The sequence below is a fragment of the Epinephelus fuscoguttatus genome, linkage group LG17 (assembly GCF_011397635.1).
Source record: "Epinephelus fuscoguttatus linkage group LG17, E.fuscoguttatus.final_Chr_v1".
NCBI classification, from domain to species: Eukaryota; Metazoa; Chordata; class Actinopteri; order Perciformes; family Serranidae; genus Epinephelus; species Epinephelus fuscoguttatus.
In genome coordinates, this window is record NC_064768.1 from 26494329 (window position 1) to 26514743 (window position 20415).

Genomic DNA, 20415 nt, shown 5'->3' on the forward strand with positions numbered 1-20415 from the left:
ATGAGCTACAGAAGATTAAACCAAATCAAATACATCATAAAACTCTTGAACAAGAGAAACTTTCCTCTCTGCAGAAAAGTGCTATTTAGTTTCGACTGAGGACTTTTCTTTCACATTCCTCCCAACCGTCAGTAACTTAAATCCCATTAAGCCATCAAGAGTTGCACAAGGTTAAAACTGGTCCAAACAGACCACCACTGCAGACGTCAGCAAGTCTGAGCCGAGCTGTTGACAGTCCTGAATGCTGAAGAGATGGAAAACTCACCGACACGAAGGTAGCCATTTCAGAATCTGACAGGTGTCTGTTGGAGAGCGTTGAGTTTCGATGCACTGAGAGTACACAGTTCCTCTTTCTTTCTACGTGACCGTGTGTGGAGTGTTTACTACATGAGCCTGCAGCTTTATACAGAGCAAGCCCCGCAACTGACCCACCCATCTTTGCACAGGGGTGTGGCTCAAAGGAGGATGGACCAATGCCCTGTCAAAAGGGTCGACTACTCTGTGGGACAGCCAGCACTCTGCTGCTGCTTCGTCAGTGGGGACACTTAGACCCAAACTGGACTCATCTAGAAACATCTTTGCTTACACACAAGGTTTATCTCATGGGATTAAGAGTCAGACTTTCATCTATGCATCTCTGAGCACAGGAAGGTATTAATGAAAGATACTGTTAGAATCCAGGACATTTTTTCCATAGAATATCTTATGATATTGTTTGTGTGTGCAAAAAGACATGATTAATTGTTCCCATGTGTGCACTGCTTGTTAAAATCAATAGGAAAAAAATCAAAACGGATAAAGGATATTATTTATGGTGAAGCACACATGCAACAATTGGATGAAAAATACTATGTAAACAGCTGAGGTCATCATTTTGACTTTTTTTTTTAAGTATTTTCTTCATACTGTAAATATGCAGCTCTCTATCTTCTCCATAATTTAGTTAGTAAGTTAACACAGCAAGGTGTTCCATAGTCTAAACATCAAAGCATCTATGGATAAGATTTAGATAATATGTAAGATATTTTTTACTTTCCTGTGTGGTTTCTGACTTATTGTGATCATGTAAATGGTAAAAAAAAAAAATCCAAAAGGGATGGCCTCTATTTCTGCAGCTGAAGCTTCACATTGACAGAGAACATGTTAATAGCAGAAGCCTTTTCATCAAACTCATTATCTCTCCTGAACTCGAAAAAATGAGCACTCTTCTAAACTTAGCAAAGCTCAAACCAATTCTGATTACAATCACTGTAATAAAAAAGTTGTAATAGCTCAAAGCTGATAAAGCCCTCAATCCACTAAGGGTAAATTTGACAGGAGATCATAAAGTCGTTCAGACTTATCATACAGGAGCACATTTTCTGCAGGCTTTTCTTTTTGTCTTTTAATATGTTTTAACATTGCAACAACATGGCAAGGGTTGTTACGCTCGAACCACTGTCTGGTTACATAGAGGTACTTCTGAGAAACAGATAAGAGTGTGGTGGTCTATAGTGAGTGGAGTGGCACTCGAGGAGCTGGGTTCACATGTATAGGAGGAATTATCTATCCTCCTATAGACCGTTTCATACTTGACAACATAAATGAAAAAAGCCACCGCTCATCCGTGGGCAAGATTCTTCTTAGAGGTGCTGGAGCTGAGCTAAGACACTTGAAAAAACAAAAACAGCAACCGCACACTCACAACTCTGTGCAATCATCCTTCATACTTGACAACATAAACATTCTAAATGGGTCCCTTTGTATTTCCTGTTTGAATGTATGTTAATGCAGAAGCTGACATGAAGTGAACAGGGACCAAAGTTGTTGCCCTAGCAACAGAATAGTAATGAAATGGTCTTTAGTGTCCATAAGTCTTATTTTGAATTTCTAATTTTTCCAAATTGTTCTGTGCAGAGTTTGCATGTTCTCCCCGTGTAAGTGTGGGTTATCTGTGGTACTCCGGCTTCCTCCCACAGTCCAAAGTCATGCCGCTAAATTGGTGACTCTAAATTGCCCGTAGGTGTGAATGTGAGTGAACGGTTGTCTGTCTCTATGTGTCAGCCCTGTGATAGTCTGGTGACCTGTCCAGGGTGTACCCTGCCTTACGTCCAATGTCAGCTGGGATAGGCTCCAGCCGTCCCGTGACCCTTAAAAGGATAAGTGATACGGAAAATGAATGAATGAATGAACACCAAATGAGTTACTTGAGAGTATCAAAGACTCAGTCATGCAGGACTGATCCCCCCATCCAGACTACATACTTCAATAATAATCAAAATGTCTTTTGAGAGTCAGAAACAACTGGGGAAGAGAAAATAAGCTTTTCCTTGTATTAAGAAAATCTCAAATTAAGTGTGTGCATGCACCAACTTTAAAGAGTTTTCAAAAATCTTGCAATTTGACTTTGACATGTACTGCAAGATCATTTCCATGCTGCACTGAGATTAAGGGAAACTAAATTCCCCCAAAAGGAAATTTTAAACAACTGCCAAATGAAGAAACTGATGCAGAACATAATATTTGTAGGTAACAGGCGAAATGCACTACTTATCCTTTAAGATTTGAGAGAAACTGACGCCTGTCTCTTGCTAACAACTTTTGGCAAAGACAGTTACATGCAAGTCATGTTATATACAGTAGTTGCACAGCTGTGGCTATGGTAAAAATAAAAAAAAATGCCTGGGCTGAAAAGCTGTGTTTAAGTAAACAATTTCAAGTCAGACATCTATACCTCATTCATTTGTTTAGTCTCCACCTGATAACATGAACAGATAAGACACACTTACATTTAATGATGCAGCGAGCCAGTGATGCACACATTTCATTAAGTGCATCTTACATTTTGCACGCTGCACATGCATCTCTCTAATTTCCACCTCATTCCTTTTTCCATGTATCTATCCATCTGAATATATTTTTAAAGTGTTGTGATGAGCAGTCTTATTATACTTCACCCTTTATTTGCTTTATTATTATTAGAACCGTGCCATCAATACCGCCTGTTATTTCCTGCTGCAATTACCCAATTTCCTCCTGTTGATCATTAAGTTTCATCTCATCAAATCTTAACAGGAAACTGGAAGGGAATACTCAAACAAAAACTATTTGTTCCCCAGTTGTAAATGCCGCTATGCCCGCAATTGTAACACGTACTGTAAGCAATCGGGGCTGTGGACACTTGGGTGACAGCCTAGTTTGCACTCAGTGACTATCTAATGATTGCAACACACCTTACAAAAAACAGAAGCGTGTGGCTCAAAGTGAAGTGGATCAAACACAGACAGCTGGTTGCAGATGGATGTTTACAATTCGAATGACCTGCTTCTGTTTATCCTGTTGTCCTCTAGTTACTACTAGTGGCCCCTCCATCATCAGCTGGCTCTCACTGAGGCACTGAGATGACAGGCTCTAAGAAAAGAAACCTTTCCCGGAAAAGGTGTGTGTGCACGTGCATGAAAAATCACAGTGCAAAGACTCATCAAACTTGACAGTATGAAGGAGTCAAGAAAGTGACACTGTCCACTCCACGACAACAGTGACGTCACGGCTTCTGTATAGCAACAAGTCATGATAACCTGAAATGAAAACCCATCCATCACGTGTACCTATCTAATTTAAACTAATCCTTAAACATGTAGTGTATGCACTTGGAGGGACACACGTGAGCCCGCGCCACACATGGATTTGATTTCTTATCTGTTGATCCTGGGAGCAGACAGACCTAAACAGTGGCCAGTCGAACATATGGCACAAGCGACATGTTGGAGATTCAGGGTATGAAGAGGATAAACCTATACACAGCTGTGGGGAATATTAAGGACAGTTGTTTTTTGTAGAAAGTTCAATTTCTGATAATGAAAATCCAGGTACACCATATGGTCAGAGGAAGACAGCATGACTTGTGATTACACTATTACAATGAAATCCTCCAGACAAGAAACAAAGTAAATCACAATCTAATACTGCCAATGGTGCTTATTGTATAAGACGTATATTTTCACACTGACTGGTTCAGCCTTGACCATTTGTCCAAACAAAAAGAGGAGCCTTTTGGTTGCTGTCTGACACCCTATGCAGGCTCGTGTTTGTATTTAACATGAACAGACAGCCACAGTTACAAATATACTCAACCTTTATCCCATGCATCACAGCTGTTTAGCTCTGGAAAATCATGCACGGTGCATGGAAAATCAGCATGACGCACTATTCATCCCTTAAATCATAAAAAGACCTAGCTCTCTTACAGCCCACTTAAACAGCTTAAGCGTCCTTTATGCCATTATGAAGACAGAATAAACCAATCTGCTAATCCTCATGGTGTCTGTGCGGTGAAGGCAGTTTAAAGGGACAGTTCACCCCAAAATCAAAAGCACATATTTTTCCTCTTACCTGTAGTGCTATTTATCATTTAGATAGTTTTGGTGTGAGTTGCCGAGTGTTGGAAATATCGTCCGTACAGATGTCTGCCTTCTCTCTAATATGTTGAAAGTGATGGCAATTGTCTTGTGGTGCTCAAAATGCCAAAAAACATAAAACAAACAAAAACTAAAACATTTGAAAAACTCAACAGCATGAGTCTCTTTTCAGAAATCATTACGTGGTTACTCAAGATAATCCATGGACTTTATTGTGAGCAGTTTTAATGTAGAAACTATTTTCTTTCGACCAAACCACACCCAACAGCCATAATGCCACGCTGAGGGAAGCGTGCATCTACTGATGGAGGAGAGGCTCATGTTCGCGACAGTGCGATAATGTCAACAATAACAGCATTCTTCCTCAGCTGAGCTGTAATGTTTGCTAGCTCACTGGTGTTACTGTACGTTCAAACCAACAGCAACCAGAGCTTCCAAAACAGTGGAAGTCATTAATTTTCAATGAGAGCCCGGTGACTTGGGCGACTTGGGCGACCAAAGTGACCAGAGTTGGTCCGGAGGGGAGTTAAAACTAGTTTAACTTTATGGTAATGAGCTCTGACGCAGTTTGGCGACAACCAATGCCGGAATGCCAACGTGCTTCGATGAAGCAGGTCCCAGAGAACAAGCCATGTAACTTTGGTTCCTACAGTACACTTGTTCCGACAATGGGTATCGAGAAGTTGATTACTTGTGTTCGCGGCCATTCAGTCCTGTACAATGTGTCGCTGTTCAGTTACAGAGACCAAAATAAAAAGAATGAGGTTTGGGACCGCGTTGTGGAGGTAGTTGGTTGGTCTGGTGAGTTTTAAAGTGTGTAATGTTAGTAATAGAGGAGAGAATTGCAGGCTTTATTGTTTAATTATGACCTTTTTAGGTGTTCTTCTTTTTGACTGGACAACAGCAAGCAGCAACTACGCTGCTTTCAAGCCAGTAGTCCACTTTGCTGCTCCTTTAAATTGACAAGCACGAATGAACGTTCGAATGATTCACGTGATGAGTGACTAGAGCGACCAAAACTACCACAAATATTTTTGACAGCCGTGCTTCTTGGGCGTCTGCGAGAGACTTTGCCTCTTTGGAGGCTTCTGGTTTGACCGTACAGTTAGGTGAGCTAGTAGTAGATGCTTGCTTCCTTCTGCGTGGTGATACGGTTGGTGGGTATTGTTAGGTATTCAGACATGAAATTCCTGACAAGGTCTGTGGATTATCTTGAGGAACAGGGTCATGATTTCTGGAAAGAGACATTGCTGTTGAGTTTTTCAAATGTGTTTTCTGGGGCTTTGAGCACGACAAGCTGAGTGCCATCTAATTCCACTGTATTAGAGAGATGCCACGGCCAATATTTCCAACACTCCGCAACAATCTAGATTGATAAATAGCACTACAGGTTAAAGGAAAAATATGTCTTTTTCATTTTGGGGTGAAGTGTTCCTTTAAAGGCAGGCACAAATTACCACATATGCTTTTAAGGTCTTGTGTGTACGATTTAGTGGCATCTAGTGGTGAGGTTGCAGACTACAAGTGAAAGTTAAAGCATGTAGGAAAACTATGGTGGCTGACACAACTACTGTAAAAACAATATGACAGACCCTGTGGAAAAGGGCTCGCTCCAAATATAGATATTAATGTTTAATTGTAAGTTAACAAAACCAAAAGGATTCTTAGTTTCAGATGATTACACACACATGAAAACGTAGTTATTCATATTATATTCCCTTTCGGCTCTAAATCCTACACACTGGAACTTAAGTCTACAAGCTTTGACATGCATGCTTTTAAGTTTACATGAATGTTCAGAGATAAAAGTCTGATGTTTAAATGAGCAAAAGAATGAAGGATAACTCTAAACACAACAACTATCCATGAGATTTTGCAGCTTTGTGTCATGCAGCTAAAGCTGTGCCCGGTTGACCATGTGTAACCTAATACTGTGGCAAATGAGAGGAGAAGGGTCATGACTTTAACACTTTTAAGGAGTCATGCTTCCGCTGTCTGCGACCTGCTGGGTCTTTCATGTCACACCCAAACATGTACACGCATGCTTATACATCTCATATGTGTTACATTGGTCCTGAGTATTAGAAGGTAAATTGCATGTGAAACAGCGACACACAAACACAAACAGAGCCACATAAATCAATTCCACAGATGGACCCTTGCCACTAATAATAGCCCCTGCTCCAGAAATACCTCCCTTCCTGCCTCTCTCTTTCTGCTATTGGAGGTCAGCTTGTGTTGGTTAATTTGACCTAGGCAGTTCGACACCGCCCAGGGGGGAAAGATGAGCAGCGAAACAGAGTGAGTGACAGAATTAAGTGCTTGTAAGTGCCTCCGCACTGAATATAAGCCTGAAAAAAGTGTTGAATGTTGATTGCGCGACTGAGTTTTCAAAATGTCCTTGTGTGCGTGTACTCAAAAGCACAAATATCTGCGCGCACTGTGTGTGAAAGTCATTTGAGAACACATCAATACAACACAACAAAGCTGAAAGCAGAAGAGCAGTTGGGGGATCAATACGAGGCAGGCCGTGATGTTGCAGGCAGCCACTTAGTCACACTGTCTGGAGGCAGGCTGCCCGGTAAATACACAGAGACACCCGATCTGAATGCAGAGCTGCTACACACTGCCATTTAAAAAAAAGAAAAACATGTCATATCTGTTCTTTTCTTTCTTTTTGCCTGTTGGCGCCGATAAAGGTCACATTTAATCCTGAATCACACCAGCAGGTTTGCCTCAAAACAAACCAGAGCAACGGGTTGGAGGAAAGGTATAAACATTTTAAATGATGATTTATCCAGTTAGCAAGATCATATAAAATGTTACTCATGATGCTTTGGGTCCTCTGTTGCAGTATTTTACAAGTTGATGAGTGAAGGAACATCTGGAGCCAAATGAATCAGCGATATCTCACCATGGAAAAACTGTCACTTGATAAGGTTCTTTCAGATATACTATAATAAATATCCAGAGATAAACTGCGAGAACAAATGCTTCTTCCAATTTTTCAGATATTATCTGTGGAAGCATTCTCCAGGGCATGCTGTCATGGTTTGGATTAAATTTAGAAATGCACCCCTGCTTAAAGGCCTAGTGTATTTATGACATTTGAAAATGCAAACATAAATGTCTCCACTGACGACACTGTCACATTTTATTTGCATTTAAAGCAGAGACACCAAAGAGTCTTTGCCAATGTCACTCGGTACAACAGACTAACACAAAGGTTAAATTAAACGAAACCTCAGGGGGCGGATGCATTAAGTGTGCATATGCACAAAAACAACGTGTATGCCATTTCTCATACATAAAGCTGATATTCACGGAAGAAGAACGTGAGGTGAGACTGTGAGCACCTCATGCATACTTTAGACCAGGAATACACAACATTTTTTTTAGACATAGCTACGAGTGATATGATAAAGTGGACATGAAATTTAATGAGAGAGACATAAATTTATTGTTACATTGTGGGAGTAGAACTTAGGCATGTGCATATGTGCCCAGTTCCACAATGACTGAGATTTATAAAACAGAACCAGGGGTACGTGTGGCTTCATAAATCTGCAAATAATAATAAATAATGCATACACGTAGCTCTATTCGTGCCTACATACAGTTTGAGTTGTGAATCTACACACAGTTTTATGCATCTAGTCCCCGCATGGACCAGCTGTGCTTCAGGGTGCAGCTGCTCTGAGCACAAGTAGAGTTTGGGGGGTTTAGGAATAAACTAGAATTACAGCCATGTGACTGTGTGGCTCTGTCAACCAGTCACGTTGCACTTTACACTCATGTTTGTCAAGACTCATATGTAGTCATGACAGCAGACAATGCTTCAAATACGGAAGGTAATTGTGAGACATGGATGCTTCACATACTGTAGATCTTCAACCCGGCAGCATAGAAGATCTATACAATCGGCAGTCAATCAGTTTCAAGGTGGACACAGATTAGTGTCACAAATTCAGTATCAGACCAAATGTCCCCCCTTCTGTTCCTGAGATATAGTGTTCAATAATGGCCAGAAATGTGTTTTTGCAGAACATTAATATGTCACAGTGAAGTGGACCCTTTGGGTATAAAATGTCATCACTTCATATTTGATCCTGTTAGATATGTGTCTGAAATTTTTCATAACAAGCATGAGTTCTAACCATCAAAATCTATTGAGTCCAGGTGTACGTCTGCGCCAAATCTAAGAAAATTCCCTTAAGGTGTTCTTATCATGTTCCCAAGAATGGGACAGACAGACGGACAACCTGAAAAGGCCAGTGCAGAGGCATTAAAAACAGCCTAGAGACAGATCTGGATTCGGAGCAGCTCTGCGTCCATTATAAAATGTGACTTTATAAGAGATACGCTATGAATGGCATCAATGTGCATACGTGCTGTCAGAATCGGTTACAGGCGCGGTATAAATGCTAGTGAGTAAGGATCCAAAAACTGAACAGTGGCGGCTTCCAAACCTTGACACATGTGCCAACTTACAGTTGAGCCCATAGTGGGGATTGCCAAGTTCCAGAGTAGGCTTTTAATAGTAGCGAGGAAATGAAATGAGGAGCGGAACAGAAGCTAATTGACAGATGACATGCTGTAATGGAGCAGCATCAAGTTCTCTTTATGGGGTTTATCCTGCTTGTGAGCTGGGCAACAAACGTGATGACAGAGGAGAGCAGAAGCTGATCCCAGCCCAGGGGTTATTGTGTGTGTGTGTGCTAAACAAACCAATATGCATTGATTCTGAATAAGTGTGTCTTACACTCTGCATGTTTTCTTGTGTTTATAGGCTCTTCAAGGTTTCCAGCGGATGTCAGTCACGAACCCAGCATTGACCAGGGCTCCTATTACTGGTGTGTTAACTTGCTTAAAATACTTCAGTACACACTTTGTTAATTTCGGACACACGTGAGATATGAGTGAGTGTTTCCACTTCCGAGCAAGTCTCTTGTGTTTGTATCTAAAAAGCTCAAGGCGACAACCACTGGCCTTTCTCTTCCAAGACACGTCTCCCTTTTGTCATCCTGTCACTCGCTGCCCAACCTCGAGGTGTCAAAACCCTCTGTGGAGCCTTTCTGGTTCCCTGAGAGCAAACAGAGGCAAATAACCAGCCAGACATCTCTGTCTCCTGTTTCCTGTCATCTCTTTAGGAGGCACATTCTCCAACGACATTACTCCAGTAAAAATGGATGGATTGAGGTAAAATGCATGAGAAAAAGAAGGGGAGGGATTGGAGAGTGCAAGGAAAAAAGAACAATAGGGGATGAGAGGATGAGAGGTGGCCAGTGAGGTCAAGAAGAAGTGGTGACATAAATTACAAAGAAATACTGGACTCAAGTCAGGAAGAAATGGCCCTTCTGGGAAAAGGGAACGATTTTTCAACCACTTATGTTCTGTCACTTTGTTTTTTCAAGCCTGGTTCATCTGTTATTCTGAAAGCAAGTGTTGTTTTCAGAGTAAAACAAGTGTGGCAAAACAACACTTGTTTAACAGCATCGTGACTGCACATTCAGCAAGTGTGCCTATTCACCTGTTTGGTGAACTATCAGGAAGAATCACTTTTTATTTTACTGATAAGTAACTGCTGAGTTTAGGCTCTGGGCATAGATTTACCTGCAAAACATTAATGTATACAAGCCTAAACTCAAAACTTTTTTCTTGTAATAACAACTCTGCTGGGAAGTCTAGACTCAAGGAGGAAGAACAGAAGAACAGAGGAGGAGAACATGCTATCCTTCACTCCATTTAGGGTCTCTGCTTCTCTTGTGGGGCTACATTCCAACTTATTTCCATATCCGTTGCTAGATAACCTGCCCAGCATGCATAAACATACCTGATTTATAATACCTCTAAGACATAGCTTCATAGAGCTGAGTAAAGAGTATCATGTGCCTGCATCCATCTAGAGGGCGACACATATATCCTACAGGGATAGCAATAAGGTGTGAAATGAGGGGGATTTACACCCTGGAGTACAAATAATGCACACCTCCCATGTTTATGAGTGTGAATATGCATCTACAGGTCATGTTATATTTTTGCTGAGACAGGGACATGTTTTATTAAAGGGGACACACCTGCTCATTTTCAGGTTCATACTTGTATTTCAGGTTTGTGCTAGAACATGTTTACATTCTACTGTGAAAAATAAAAGCCTCTTGACACAACACAAATGTGCCAGCAATAATATGATCCAAAATCATGTAGAAATTAACAACATAAGGAACCAAGCTGACATGTTTCCCTGATGTTAGCATGTAGCTACATGTAGCATTGTACCTGCAAGCAGGGAATGACCATAATGGAGTACAGTGGCACGTTCTACCATGAAAACCAATAAAAGCTTCCACACCAAAATCTTCACATTTCAACATTGGTGAAAAATTAACAACAGCAAACAAGATTACATGTTTGTATGTTTGTAGCATCTAGTTACATGCAGCAATGTAGGCTACGTAATATCAACATTTGCAGTAACATGCCAGGAGCAGATGACCATGTAAAGAAATCCGTCATGAGCTGACGTCAGCTTGGGGCGTTGGTAGCGTAGTGGATAGTGCAGGATAGTGCCCCATGTATAGAGGCAATGCCTTGCTGCAGCGGTCGCAGGATCGACTCCGGCTTGCAACCCTTTGCTGTATGTCAATCCCCACTCTCTCTCTCTCACCCCATTTCACTCTGTCCTGTTCATTAAAGGCAAAAAGCCCCAAAAATAATCTTAAAAATGTCAGCTTGACATCAGCTTGTCTCCAAAGTAGTGCTGCACAATTAATCTAATCGCAATCGCGATGTCAGGCTGTGCAATTACATAACCGCATAAAAGGCTGCAATTTAATGCAAATAAATGTTAACGTGTGTGCCTGTGAATATGACTCCTCTCCTACAGTGTGTGGAGTTTGTTGACATCACGCCCACAGGCTATCCTGGTGTGTGCAGCACATATGCTCAGGTGACCACCCGGCATTCAGCAGTGACCAACATAGACACTGAAGAAGAGCATGAGCACGACCATGAACAGGCTGAGTTGGTGGCGAAAAAAACCCCAATGTCTATTACATGGCCATACTTTGGATTCAGCTATGGCGATGTTGAACAGAAAGAGGTGCTGTGTAAAAGTTTAAAGTTAAAGTTGCCACGTCCCGCAACAACACGACCGATCTATATCAACACAAGAGACAGCACAGAGAAAAGTAGGAAGAAGCTTGTGAGAGAAAGCCAAGCCGTGTAACGTTAAAGACAAAGAGACAACTGAAAGCCGCCAGAGCCTCATAAAACAACATCCAAGCATAGTTACACAAACATTTGCAAGTGTCACGGGGAAATCACAGACTCCATAACAAACTATATAATAACAAATGAAAAATTGAGCAATTTTGAGAAATTTTTGCTCACAGGGATTACTTTTGCATATGTTTATGTATTGATCATCATATATGATCATTATTTGAAAATGTTGCCACGTTTAATAAGGACTGAGACATTATATATATATGACTTTTATACATGACAGAAAATGAGTCAAAGCATAATAGAGTGGTACAGGGATGACGTTGTTTTGTATGCCCATGATGATGTCAACTACATCAGTATGGTTTCCTTATTAAAAAAAGCCCTCAGGATTTTCCAATGTATTTTGAATTATTGCAGAAAATAAGCCCTGTACCTAACTTACTCGTGTTTTAGCAAGATGATTTTCACAAATGAACACTACTTTTTTGGTTCTTTTTAAGCATATACACTCTTCAGAGATATCAAGCTAATGGTTAAAAAGGAACTTGACCACGGTCACATGACATAATGTCCCCACCACAATAAGGCTGTAAAGCTGTGCTCAGCGTGATGACACTCTGTAGTCTCATTTAGCCACTTGTTATGCTGTTTGTACTGTACTTGTACTGCTTTTTTAAGACACCTAAAACTTAAAATTAAATTTACCAATCAGGTATTTACTGATGAAATTTAAAACCTGAAAATCTCTAACGTCCGGGACACACTGTCTGCGTGAGCAGTGGGTGACGGCTACCCAGCTGAACTGCTGTGGCTCGCACATCAGCGTTGTTCACACAGACAGTATGCTGCCTGTTGACTGTTTTTCCCACAATAAAAACCGGTGCTCAACTCATTTATGGAGCTGTGAAAATTAACATTTATATTTTTCATGTCTGTGACAGATTAAGACATTAAAAACTCTGCTGAAAGGTGGCATGATGTCAATATGATTATCAACAGACGATTGTCATGGTCTATTTTTGCTGAAAACCACACACGTCACATTAAAAAAAAATAGGCAAGACTCCTATTCTCCTGCTCCTGTTCTCCAGATGTTCTGCAGCTGAGCAGCAGCCACGCTGCACCTGAGCAGCACTGCTCACACAGGCATTGAGGCTGCTCTAACCCGTTAGCATGGGCGGCAAAAAAGAAACAAAAAAAGGTCCCGTGAGCCACATGCACTACTCACACAGGCAGTGTGACCTGGGCATTAACCTGTGTTAACAGGCAAAACCCATTCAAAAAAATCCAATGACTTTGAGACAAGGGAACCAGAAGTGCGGAAATGCTTAGTCATTTCCATATTGTAGCACTCATTCTTGCAGCACTCTAAATGACACTAACACTTACTGTAGATACGGTATTAGGTTAGGTTACTTTATTCATACCCGTAGGTAGATTTGTTTTGCATTGAGTTGACATCCATTCATCCATACATACAGTACAGTATGTCAAAAAGGATTAGTATAGAAAATGCCACATATTACAGTAGTACGCTGTATACATATTGTTTGGAAGACTAAACATTTAGCTAACGAAGCTGAAAAGACTATGAATGCAATTTAGCCTTGAGAAGCTACTTAATCCGAATAGGAGATTAAAAAAAGCAGTCATAAAAACAATTAGCTCTTCAAAGCATCCCACAACACCCTTCATCCAGAGCAAGATCCCAGAATTCTTTGGCACTTGGAAGAGGACTAAGAACAGGAGCAAACATGGACGCCTGCATCTGCAAATACTCGCACCTTGTTTTGAATAAACTGTCTGTCTAAGCCTGCACACAGGGAGGAATGAATGGGACAATAAATTTATACGACAGCATGTTTTGATTATCTCTCCAATAAATCCTCCGCCTCTTCCTGCAGGGTACTACGTGACTAACGGTAAGAAGAGCAGAATATTGTGTACACAGCCATAACACTCAACTCTGGCATGCTGAGTTAAAACAATAAAATTATGAAACACTGACAAAAACAAATTAAGATTTCATGGTCACTGTGGCACATTATCTCACTCAGGATGTTTTCAAGACTGTGGACATTATTTTTTTCAAAACCAACAAAAAAATGGGAGAGTAAAAAAAACCCAACAACTTCTATTACATCTGATAATCCAGTTATCCTAACTACCCCACGCTATTATCTTTCAAGAGGAGACGAGTGAATGCTAATCTCATTATCCAGGCTCTCGTGCTGACCCCCTCTCTCTGTCAGGGTTGCTGTGGTCTATTCATCAGCATAGAGCCAGGCAGGCAATGACAGGAAAGCAACTCCACATTCCTCCTCTTATCTCACCACTTCACCACTCTGCATTGTAAGGGTATCGTCTCACTATTACCCCTCTGCCAAGCACAGGTGTATGCTGCAGTCTCACATATGCGGCTTGACATGTTGCCCCTTGAACCGACAGTCTATGACAGGCGAGTGACCATGAAAATAGAGGCTAAAAATACCATGAAGGACATGCTTGGGTTGTATAGGTTTACTAGGAAGTCACGTGATGACCAAGCATCAACATTCTCCATCGCGACCAAAACACTGTTGTTGACACATGAGTAAGAGGAGAGGTGCTCAGTCACAACTCAGTGTCTGTTAGAGAGGGCTTCAGGACACAACACACAACATAGTTATGTCTGACTAAGGGTGTGTGTGATGTGCTACACAGGTCCTTGTTTATAATTTTGAAGTCCAGGATGTCCATCAGCAAGTTTGTGTCAAACGTCCTTCCCAAGGACTGGGAAGCTACTAGCTAGTTGTAAACTAGCAATTTAAATGGGTTTTCTTCTAAAAGCCAATGGCTACAGTTACATGATGGCTTCTCATTCGGAATGAAATGAATCTGAATGAAATCATTCGGAATTAGAGTGTTTCCAGGTAGTTTACATGAGAAATATTCATTCAGAATGAGGGTTTACATGGGAGATCAGTTCAATCGCCTTTATTCAGGTCTGCGCAAGGTTTGGGTCAGGGAAGGTTTCTGATTGGATAGGGGGCGGGGTGGATGTTACGTGTTTACGTTTACCGGAAGAAAACACTGTAGTCCTCGATCCGGATAACAAGATGCTTGACGACGCCATTATTAGTGCCTTTTTCGGGCGTGTTTTGCTTATATTCTTGAAGCAGCAGTACGACAACAACCTTGGTCTGCTAATGCTTCATCTGTTGAGCAGGAGAAGGGAGGCAGAAGACCGTGCTGTGGCGAATGGAAACCGGTGAGTGCAATGAGTCCGAATGCTCTAGCTCAGCCCGTTGCTATGCAGCCCGTTGCTATGCGCGCTATATACGTCATCGCACCAGAAGGGCAAGGAAACGAGCATGCGCAGAAAGACCGGAATGAACTCAAAGAGGAATGAGTGTATACATGCACACAAAATTCTTTCATTTGGAATGACAAACGGATTAAACCACCCCCTTTAATCGGATTTAATTTTCAATCGGAATGACCATTTTTCAATCGGAATGACCGTTTACATGACCACTTTTAATCGGAATGGCCGTTCATTCCGATTAAAAGTGGAATTAAACTGTCCATGTAAACGTACTGACTGTGACATGACACCACACAGAATTATGTAACATTTTAAACTAGGATTGCTGCTTTGTGGGGTTGTATGCCTCCAACAACTGGTCAAGTTGCAGTTTAGATCCATGTCTGTCCAGACTCATATGTAGCCATGACAGTAGACAATTCTTCAAATATGGATGTTGCTGCAAAGAAGGTACAAATTTGAAAATGCGAACGCTTCACACACATCTTCAACCCAGCAGCACAGATGATCGACACAGTCACCACCGTTCAGTTTGAAGGGGGGCAACCAAGATTGGTGTCACTCAGTATCCAACCAAATGTTTGTTCTACTGTTCCTGAAGTATGGCGTTAAATAACGGCCAGAAAGTTGTTTTTACAGACCATTATGATGTCACAGTAAAGTTGACCTTTGACCCTTTGGATGTAAAATATCATCACATCATCATTATATTCGATTGACATTTGTGTGAAATTTTGTCACAATTAGGGTATGAATTCACATTTGTGCCAAAATTGAGGAAATTCCCTTTAAGGCATTGCTGAGGTATCGCGTCCATAAGAATGGGATGTACAGATGCACAGACAGACTCAGACAGATTCCTTCAAATTATTCAGGTGGACGTTTGTGCCAAATTTGAGGAATTCCTTTTGAGGCATTGAGGCTTTGCGTTTATAAGAATGGGATGTACAGATGCACAGACAGACAGACTCAGACAGATTCCCTCAAGTCGTTTAGGTGGACGTTTGTGCCAAATTTGAGGAAATTCCCTTTCAGGCATTGCTGAGGCATTGCATTCATGAGAATGGGATGTACAGACACACAGACAGACAGACTCTCTCAAATCACTTCCTCCAGATGACTTTTCTATCTGACCCTGGATCTGACCAGTCCACAGAAGCAGAAAAGGAAAGAGCACACACCCACTAGTTCATACAAAATTATGTTACTAGACGACAACTTTTTTTCCTCTCGCAGTCCATCATTTGACTTCTCCTGTTCACCTCTGTAATCTATCTGCCTTTCACCCCTGTGCTTTTATTCACCTTGTCTGTTCCACTCTCCTGTGTTATTCTCCTCCACTTCTCTCACTGCTCTTATTATTGCTGCTCTCTCTCCATCTGTCTTCCTCTTTGCCCTCACAGTCAACTGATACATACTGAGATAGAGTGGGTTCAGAGTGCCTTGCGTGGTGAAACCTGCATATTAAATGAACCCAACCAGATTTTAATGAGGCAGCAGCATTTCCACTAGAGCTGCTCTTCATTAGGGCTGATGTCAGATCACCAGAGGAGCTCTTCAGTGGTTGTCTTCTATCACAGCTCTCTGATGTAGGGGCAGGGGGGGAAATGACCCTGTTGCCACAAGCTCGACCACCGGTTTCCTCATCTAAATGGGCTTATCAGTGGAGGGAGTGGGTGCTTGCCAAAATAAGCTTTCCATTCTGTCTCTGCCTGGTGCCGTCCATTAAGAGGACAGTTGAAAAGGACCACTATAACAGTTTAGGGGCTGTGGGAGGGAACAGGATGAGTGTTGACAAAGCACTGTCTGGCAACATTAGTTCTCTTACAGTTAAGCTTAATGGGACCACTGTAACGACCGTAATGATGAGTTGAGCACCATAATGAAACCAGGCACTTTCTGTGGAATGAATACAAATGACTTCATAAATCTAAATGGCAACAACGGCTGGAGGCAATACGTTAAGAGACAATGCAAGGCTTGTTATGTTATAATAAATAATGACGTGATACAGTTTTGATCACCCCAGGGAAATTCTTTTATGCCTCTTCTCCTTCATAGGTCAGAGGTCAATCCCAGCTATAGAACAAGTGTTTAGCTCAAGGGCTCTTCAGTGTGGCTGATGTTGGCTGACAAAAATGTGTTTATGACCAGTAAGCTCAACTGAGACATCAGAGGAGCAGTATTATTAGCCAACAGTGGCTTATCACAGAAACACCAGAATTACAAAAAAAGGACATAATTAACATTTAGATTAGAAACTGTGACAACTTTTCCAGCAGGTTTCATTCCTAAATACTAATATCAGCATCTGCCAGGCTATAAAACTACCGCGCTGCCCATACCTTCCCCTAGCTCAACACCACTACAGCTGAGGACACAATTCAGCATATGCCCCTGGTGTTTTATCTGCAAGGACAATATGCTGCAGTGCAGTACAATACATAACCAGGTCTGCAGGGTTGTAGTGTTTTGTCTTCTCACCAGTACGGAGGAGGACTTTTGGAAGCGTTGCAGCAGATTTCTCTGCGCTAGGCTGAGTCGTTTGCCCCTGGCCTTCCTGCGCAGGACACTCTGCACCCGTGCTGATGGACGCTGCTTTGGCCGCATCCGCAGCCGATGATTGCCAGGCTGCAGCCACTGATAACAGTACTGACACATCGAGGCGCGCTGCAGCAGACTGGAGTGCTTCGATGGTGCTGAGAAGAGGAGAGAGAAAGTCTGAACACTAAATGGCACAGCTACCTATTGATGTGGTTTTGGCTGGCATGGACCTAGTGTGTGTGTGTGTGTGTGTGTGTGTGTGTGTGTGTGTGTGTGTGTTTGATCCCACCAGGCAGTCTGCTACAGACAGCTGGCTGACTCAGTGTGTTTGGCTGAGGGTTTATTGAGGTTTATCAACCTTGACAAGCCGGTGACAAAGTCCTACTTACTACTGTGCTCAGCTCTTTGTGGCTATTACACTTTAGGGCATCGCTGATGGAAACATGGAAATATGAAAACAGGGCAAAAATTGTCATTAACGTAAGATTCGTCAAGGATGTGCAGGTTTCTCAACTTACCTCTTTCTTTCACAAGCCGCTGCCTAGGGAAAAACACACAGGACCCAAGATCAGAAATTTTGAAGAGATACTTATACCAGATAAGAGTAAAATTAATCACTAACTGAGTTTAATACTGAAAACCATTAGTGCAAGTTAATTATGAAGTCAGTCTCCAATAATGACAGCCTCTTTTTAACAGATAAAGTTTTTGTTTCTCTACAATCCTGAAGAAAAACATTTATAAGTGATTCAACATGCAGATTAATTATTTCAAAATGTCCTTCTCAATTTGCATTATAACAGCTCCTTTCACACCGGAACAATGTGGAGTGACAAGGAAAGGATATTCCACAGAGTTTTCTACTTAATTAATTTAGTGAAAAAAACTGGCAGTTAATAATTCTGTTAAAATAAAACCATGCAAATAAACTCATCACAAGATGGAAACACCACTTTGGAAAAAGAGTTTGTCTTTCCATTGAGCACACTGGAAAACAGGCAATCGGAAAATCAAACAGGTCTCTCCCAAACAATATAGGGCAACCCACACCCCCCACGTGGCTACCTCTGCGACCGCTAGGCTGCCTCTAAGTTTGGAACGCCTGCAATGACATTTGTGAAAACATTTTAACTAAGCCGTGGCTAAGTCCTGCTAAAATTAGCCCTGGGCTTAAATCTATGAAGGGAAATTTACTGTCCAGCTGCACGTGTGGCGGGGAGAGGCAGGAACGCGGCTGGCTGTTTGTGGAGAGGAGGAGGGGGCGTGAGGTCAACTTTAATCTGGAGTTGACCTGCTGGCTGCTGCTGCGTCTGGCGGCAGCGGTTTGTTGACGCTCTCCACTTGCATTCTTAGCCGCCCCATACGTGTGTTGGTGCTTTATATTGCTGGATGACGCTGGATGCGGCGCAGGGTGGGGAGAGATTTGCAACATATCTGCCATCACTCATCCCACAGCCTGAGTCACTGTCCCTTGATCCCCCCCAATTTAATAATCAGTGACTGGATTAAACTGTCAGATTATATAGAAGCCCTGTCAGAAAGTACTGGAAATGAAGAGAAGTTGTTCCGGACGGCGTGGTGGAGTGTGACTCTGTGGAGGACAGACAATGACTCACAGGTCTTGAACAATACCCGAAAAACACTTTTGTTAGTTGCTGTGAAAGCCTTTTTTCATCACTCTTATCTCGTGTAAATGTCCCCTTCAGAAAGTTAGTAGGCTTTGAATTCAGTTTCTGAGGCGACTGCTTCACTATTGATAATCAGTGATCGTTGGTGATCTTGACAAAGCTGACATAAACATCCTGACTACGTAAAATCTTCTTTATTACTTTGCAGAAGTAAAAAAGCAAATTCTCTGTCAAGGCTATAAATCAAGGTTGAACTCACTGTGATGTCACCAGTTGGTTTGTGGACTGCCGTCTTATAGCCTTGAGTTACACAGACATTATTATTGACATATAATAGATGAGCTGACAGATAATTGAAGTTCCCCTTGGGGATGAATAAAGTTATTCTTATCCTTATTACATTTTTTGGCCGTCACCAGTTTTTTGGAGCCGGAACTGACTATATTTGGATGCGAGGGTGGAGCTCTGGAGGAGTGATGGATGGATCTGACCGAGAACCTGAGGACACCACTGTGGTAGCGACTTGTCAATCATGAGATAGGCACACCCAAGTATACCCTGCTTTATCATCTATTTTACTCTAAATGGAACCATAACTTGATGATGAAGACTTGAAACTAGCAATTGAGACCATCAACCCATCAGGAAAATGTTTACTGAGGCACTAAATAAAGTGAAAAGTAGGGTCATTTTCTCAGAGTTGCTTCCTGTTGGCCACTAGAAAGAATGGATGCATATGGCACTTCTGTTTTGGCTTCACTTTTTAGCCCCAGAGGCTACATCCACAGTCTATGCTATGAACAGACCACTGATGACTCGAGTGTAGAGTAGCTGGATTCTTTGGGAATTTTGTTTTCCCACAGTCTCTCTTCCCGCTGCTCCCCTGATGAGCCAACTCTCAGAAATGGCACACCGCAAAGACCTCTTCCACTGCAGTAATCTTATTATCATACTTGTCATGCATCTCCTTTTAAGTGCACACTTAGTTGTGGTGATGAACACTGGAGATATGGGGCCTAAGAAGATATGGGGAGTTGTGTTGGCTACAATGTAATTAGAGACAGAAGTGCTGGCTGAGGCAAAGTGCATCAAACGAAAAGCACTATGAACATTTTTATTGCTACCATCAGGGAAAACAGTGCAACTGCTGGCATAGTCTGAAAAACCCTCACCGATGCTTGTAAGTCATAGATATTTAGACACAACAGCCGGGCTCAGGTAGCGGTGTGGTCAGCGTCAATTAGTGAACACTCTAGATACTGTATCCTTCTATCTACAGCAAAGACCAGCAGGGTTCCCATTTATCAGC

At 41.9% G+C, this 20415-nt stretch overlaps 1 protein-coding gene across 1 annotated transcript in view; it reads right to left on the minus strand.

The window, feature by feature from the left end:
• The window catches only part of lg17h18orf21 (linkage group 17 C18orf21 homolog), a 31149-nt gene that overhangs the window by 2879 nt on the left and 7855 nt on the right, over positions 1 to 20415 (minus strand). The window contains exons 2-3 of the mRNA XM_049601815.1: positions 17997 to 18019; positions 17419 to 17633 (exon numbers count right to left, since the gene is read on the minus strand). Coding sequence (XP_049457772.1) covers positions 17419 to 17633; positions 17997 to 18019 — 238 coding nt within the window. The remainder of the gene's footprint in view (positions 1 to 17418; positions 17634 to 17996; positions 18020 to 20415) is intronic.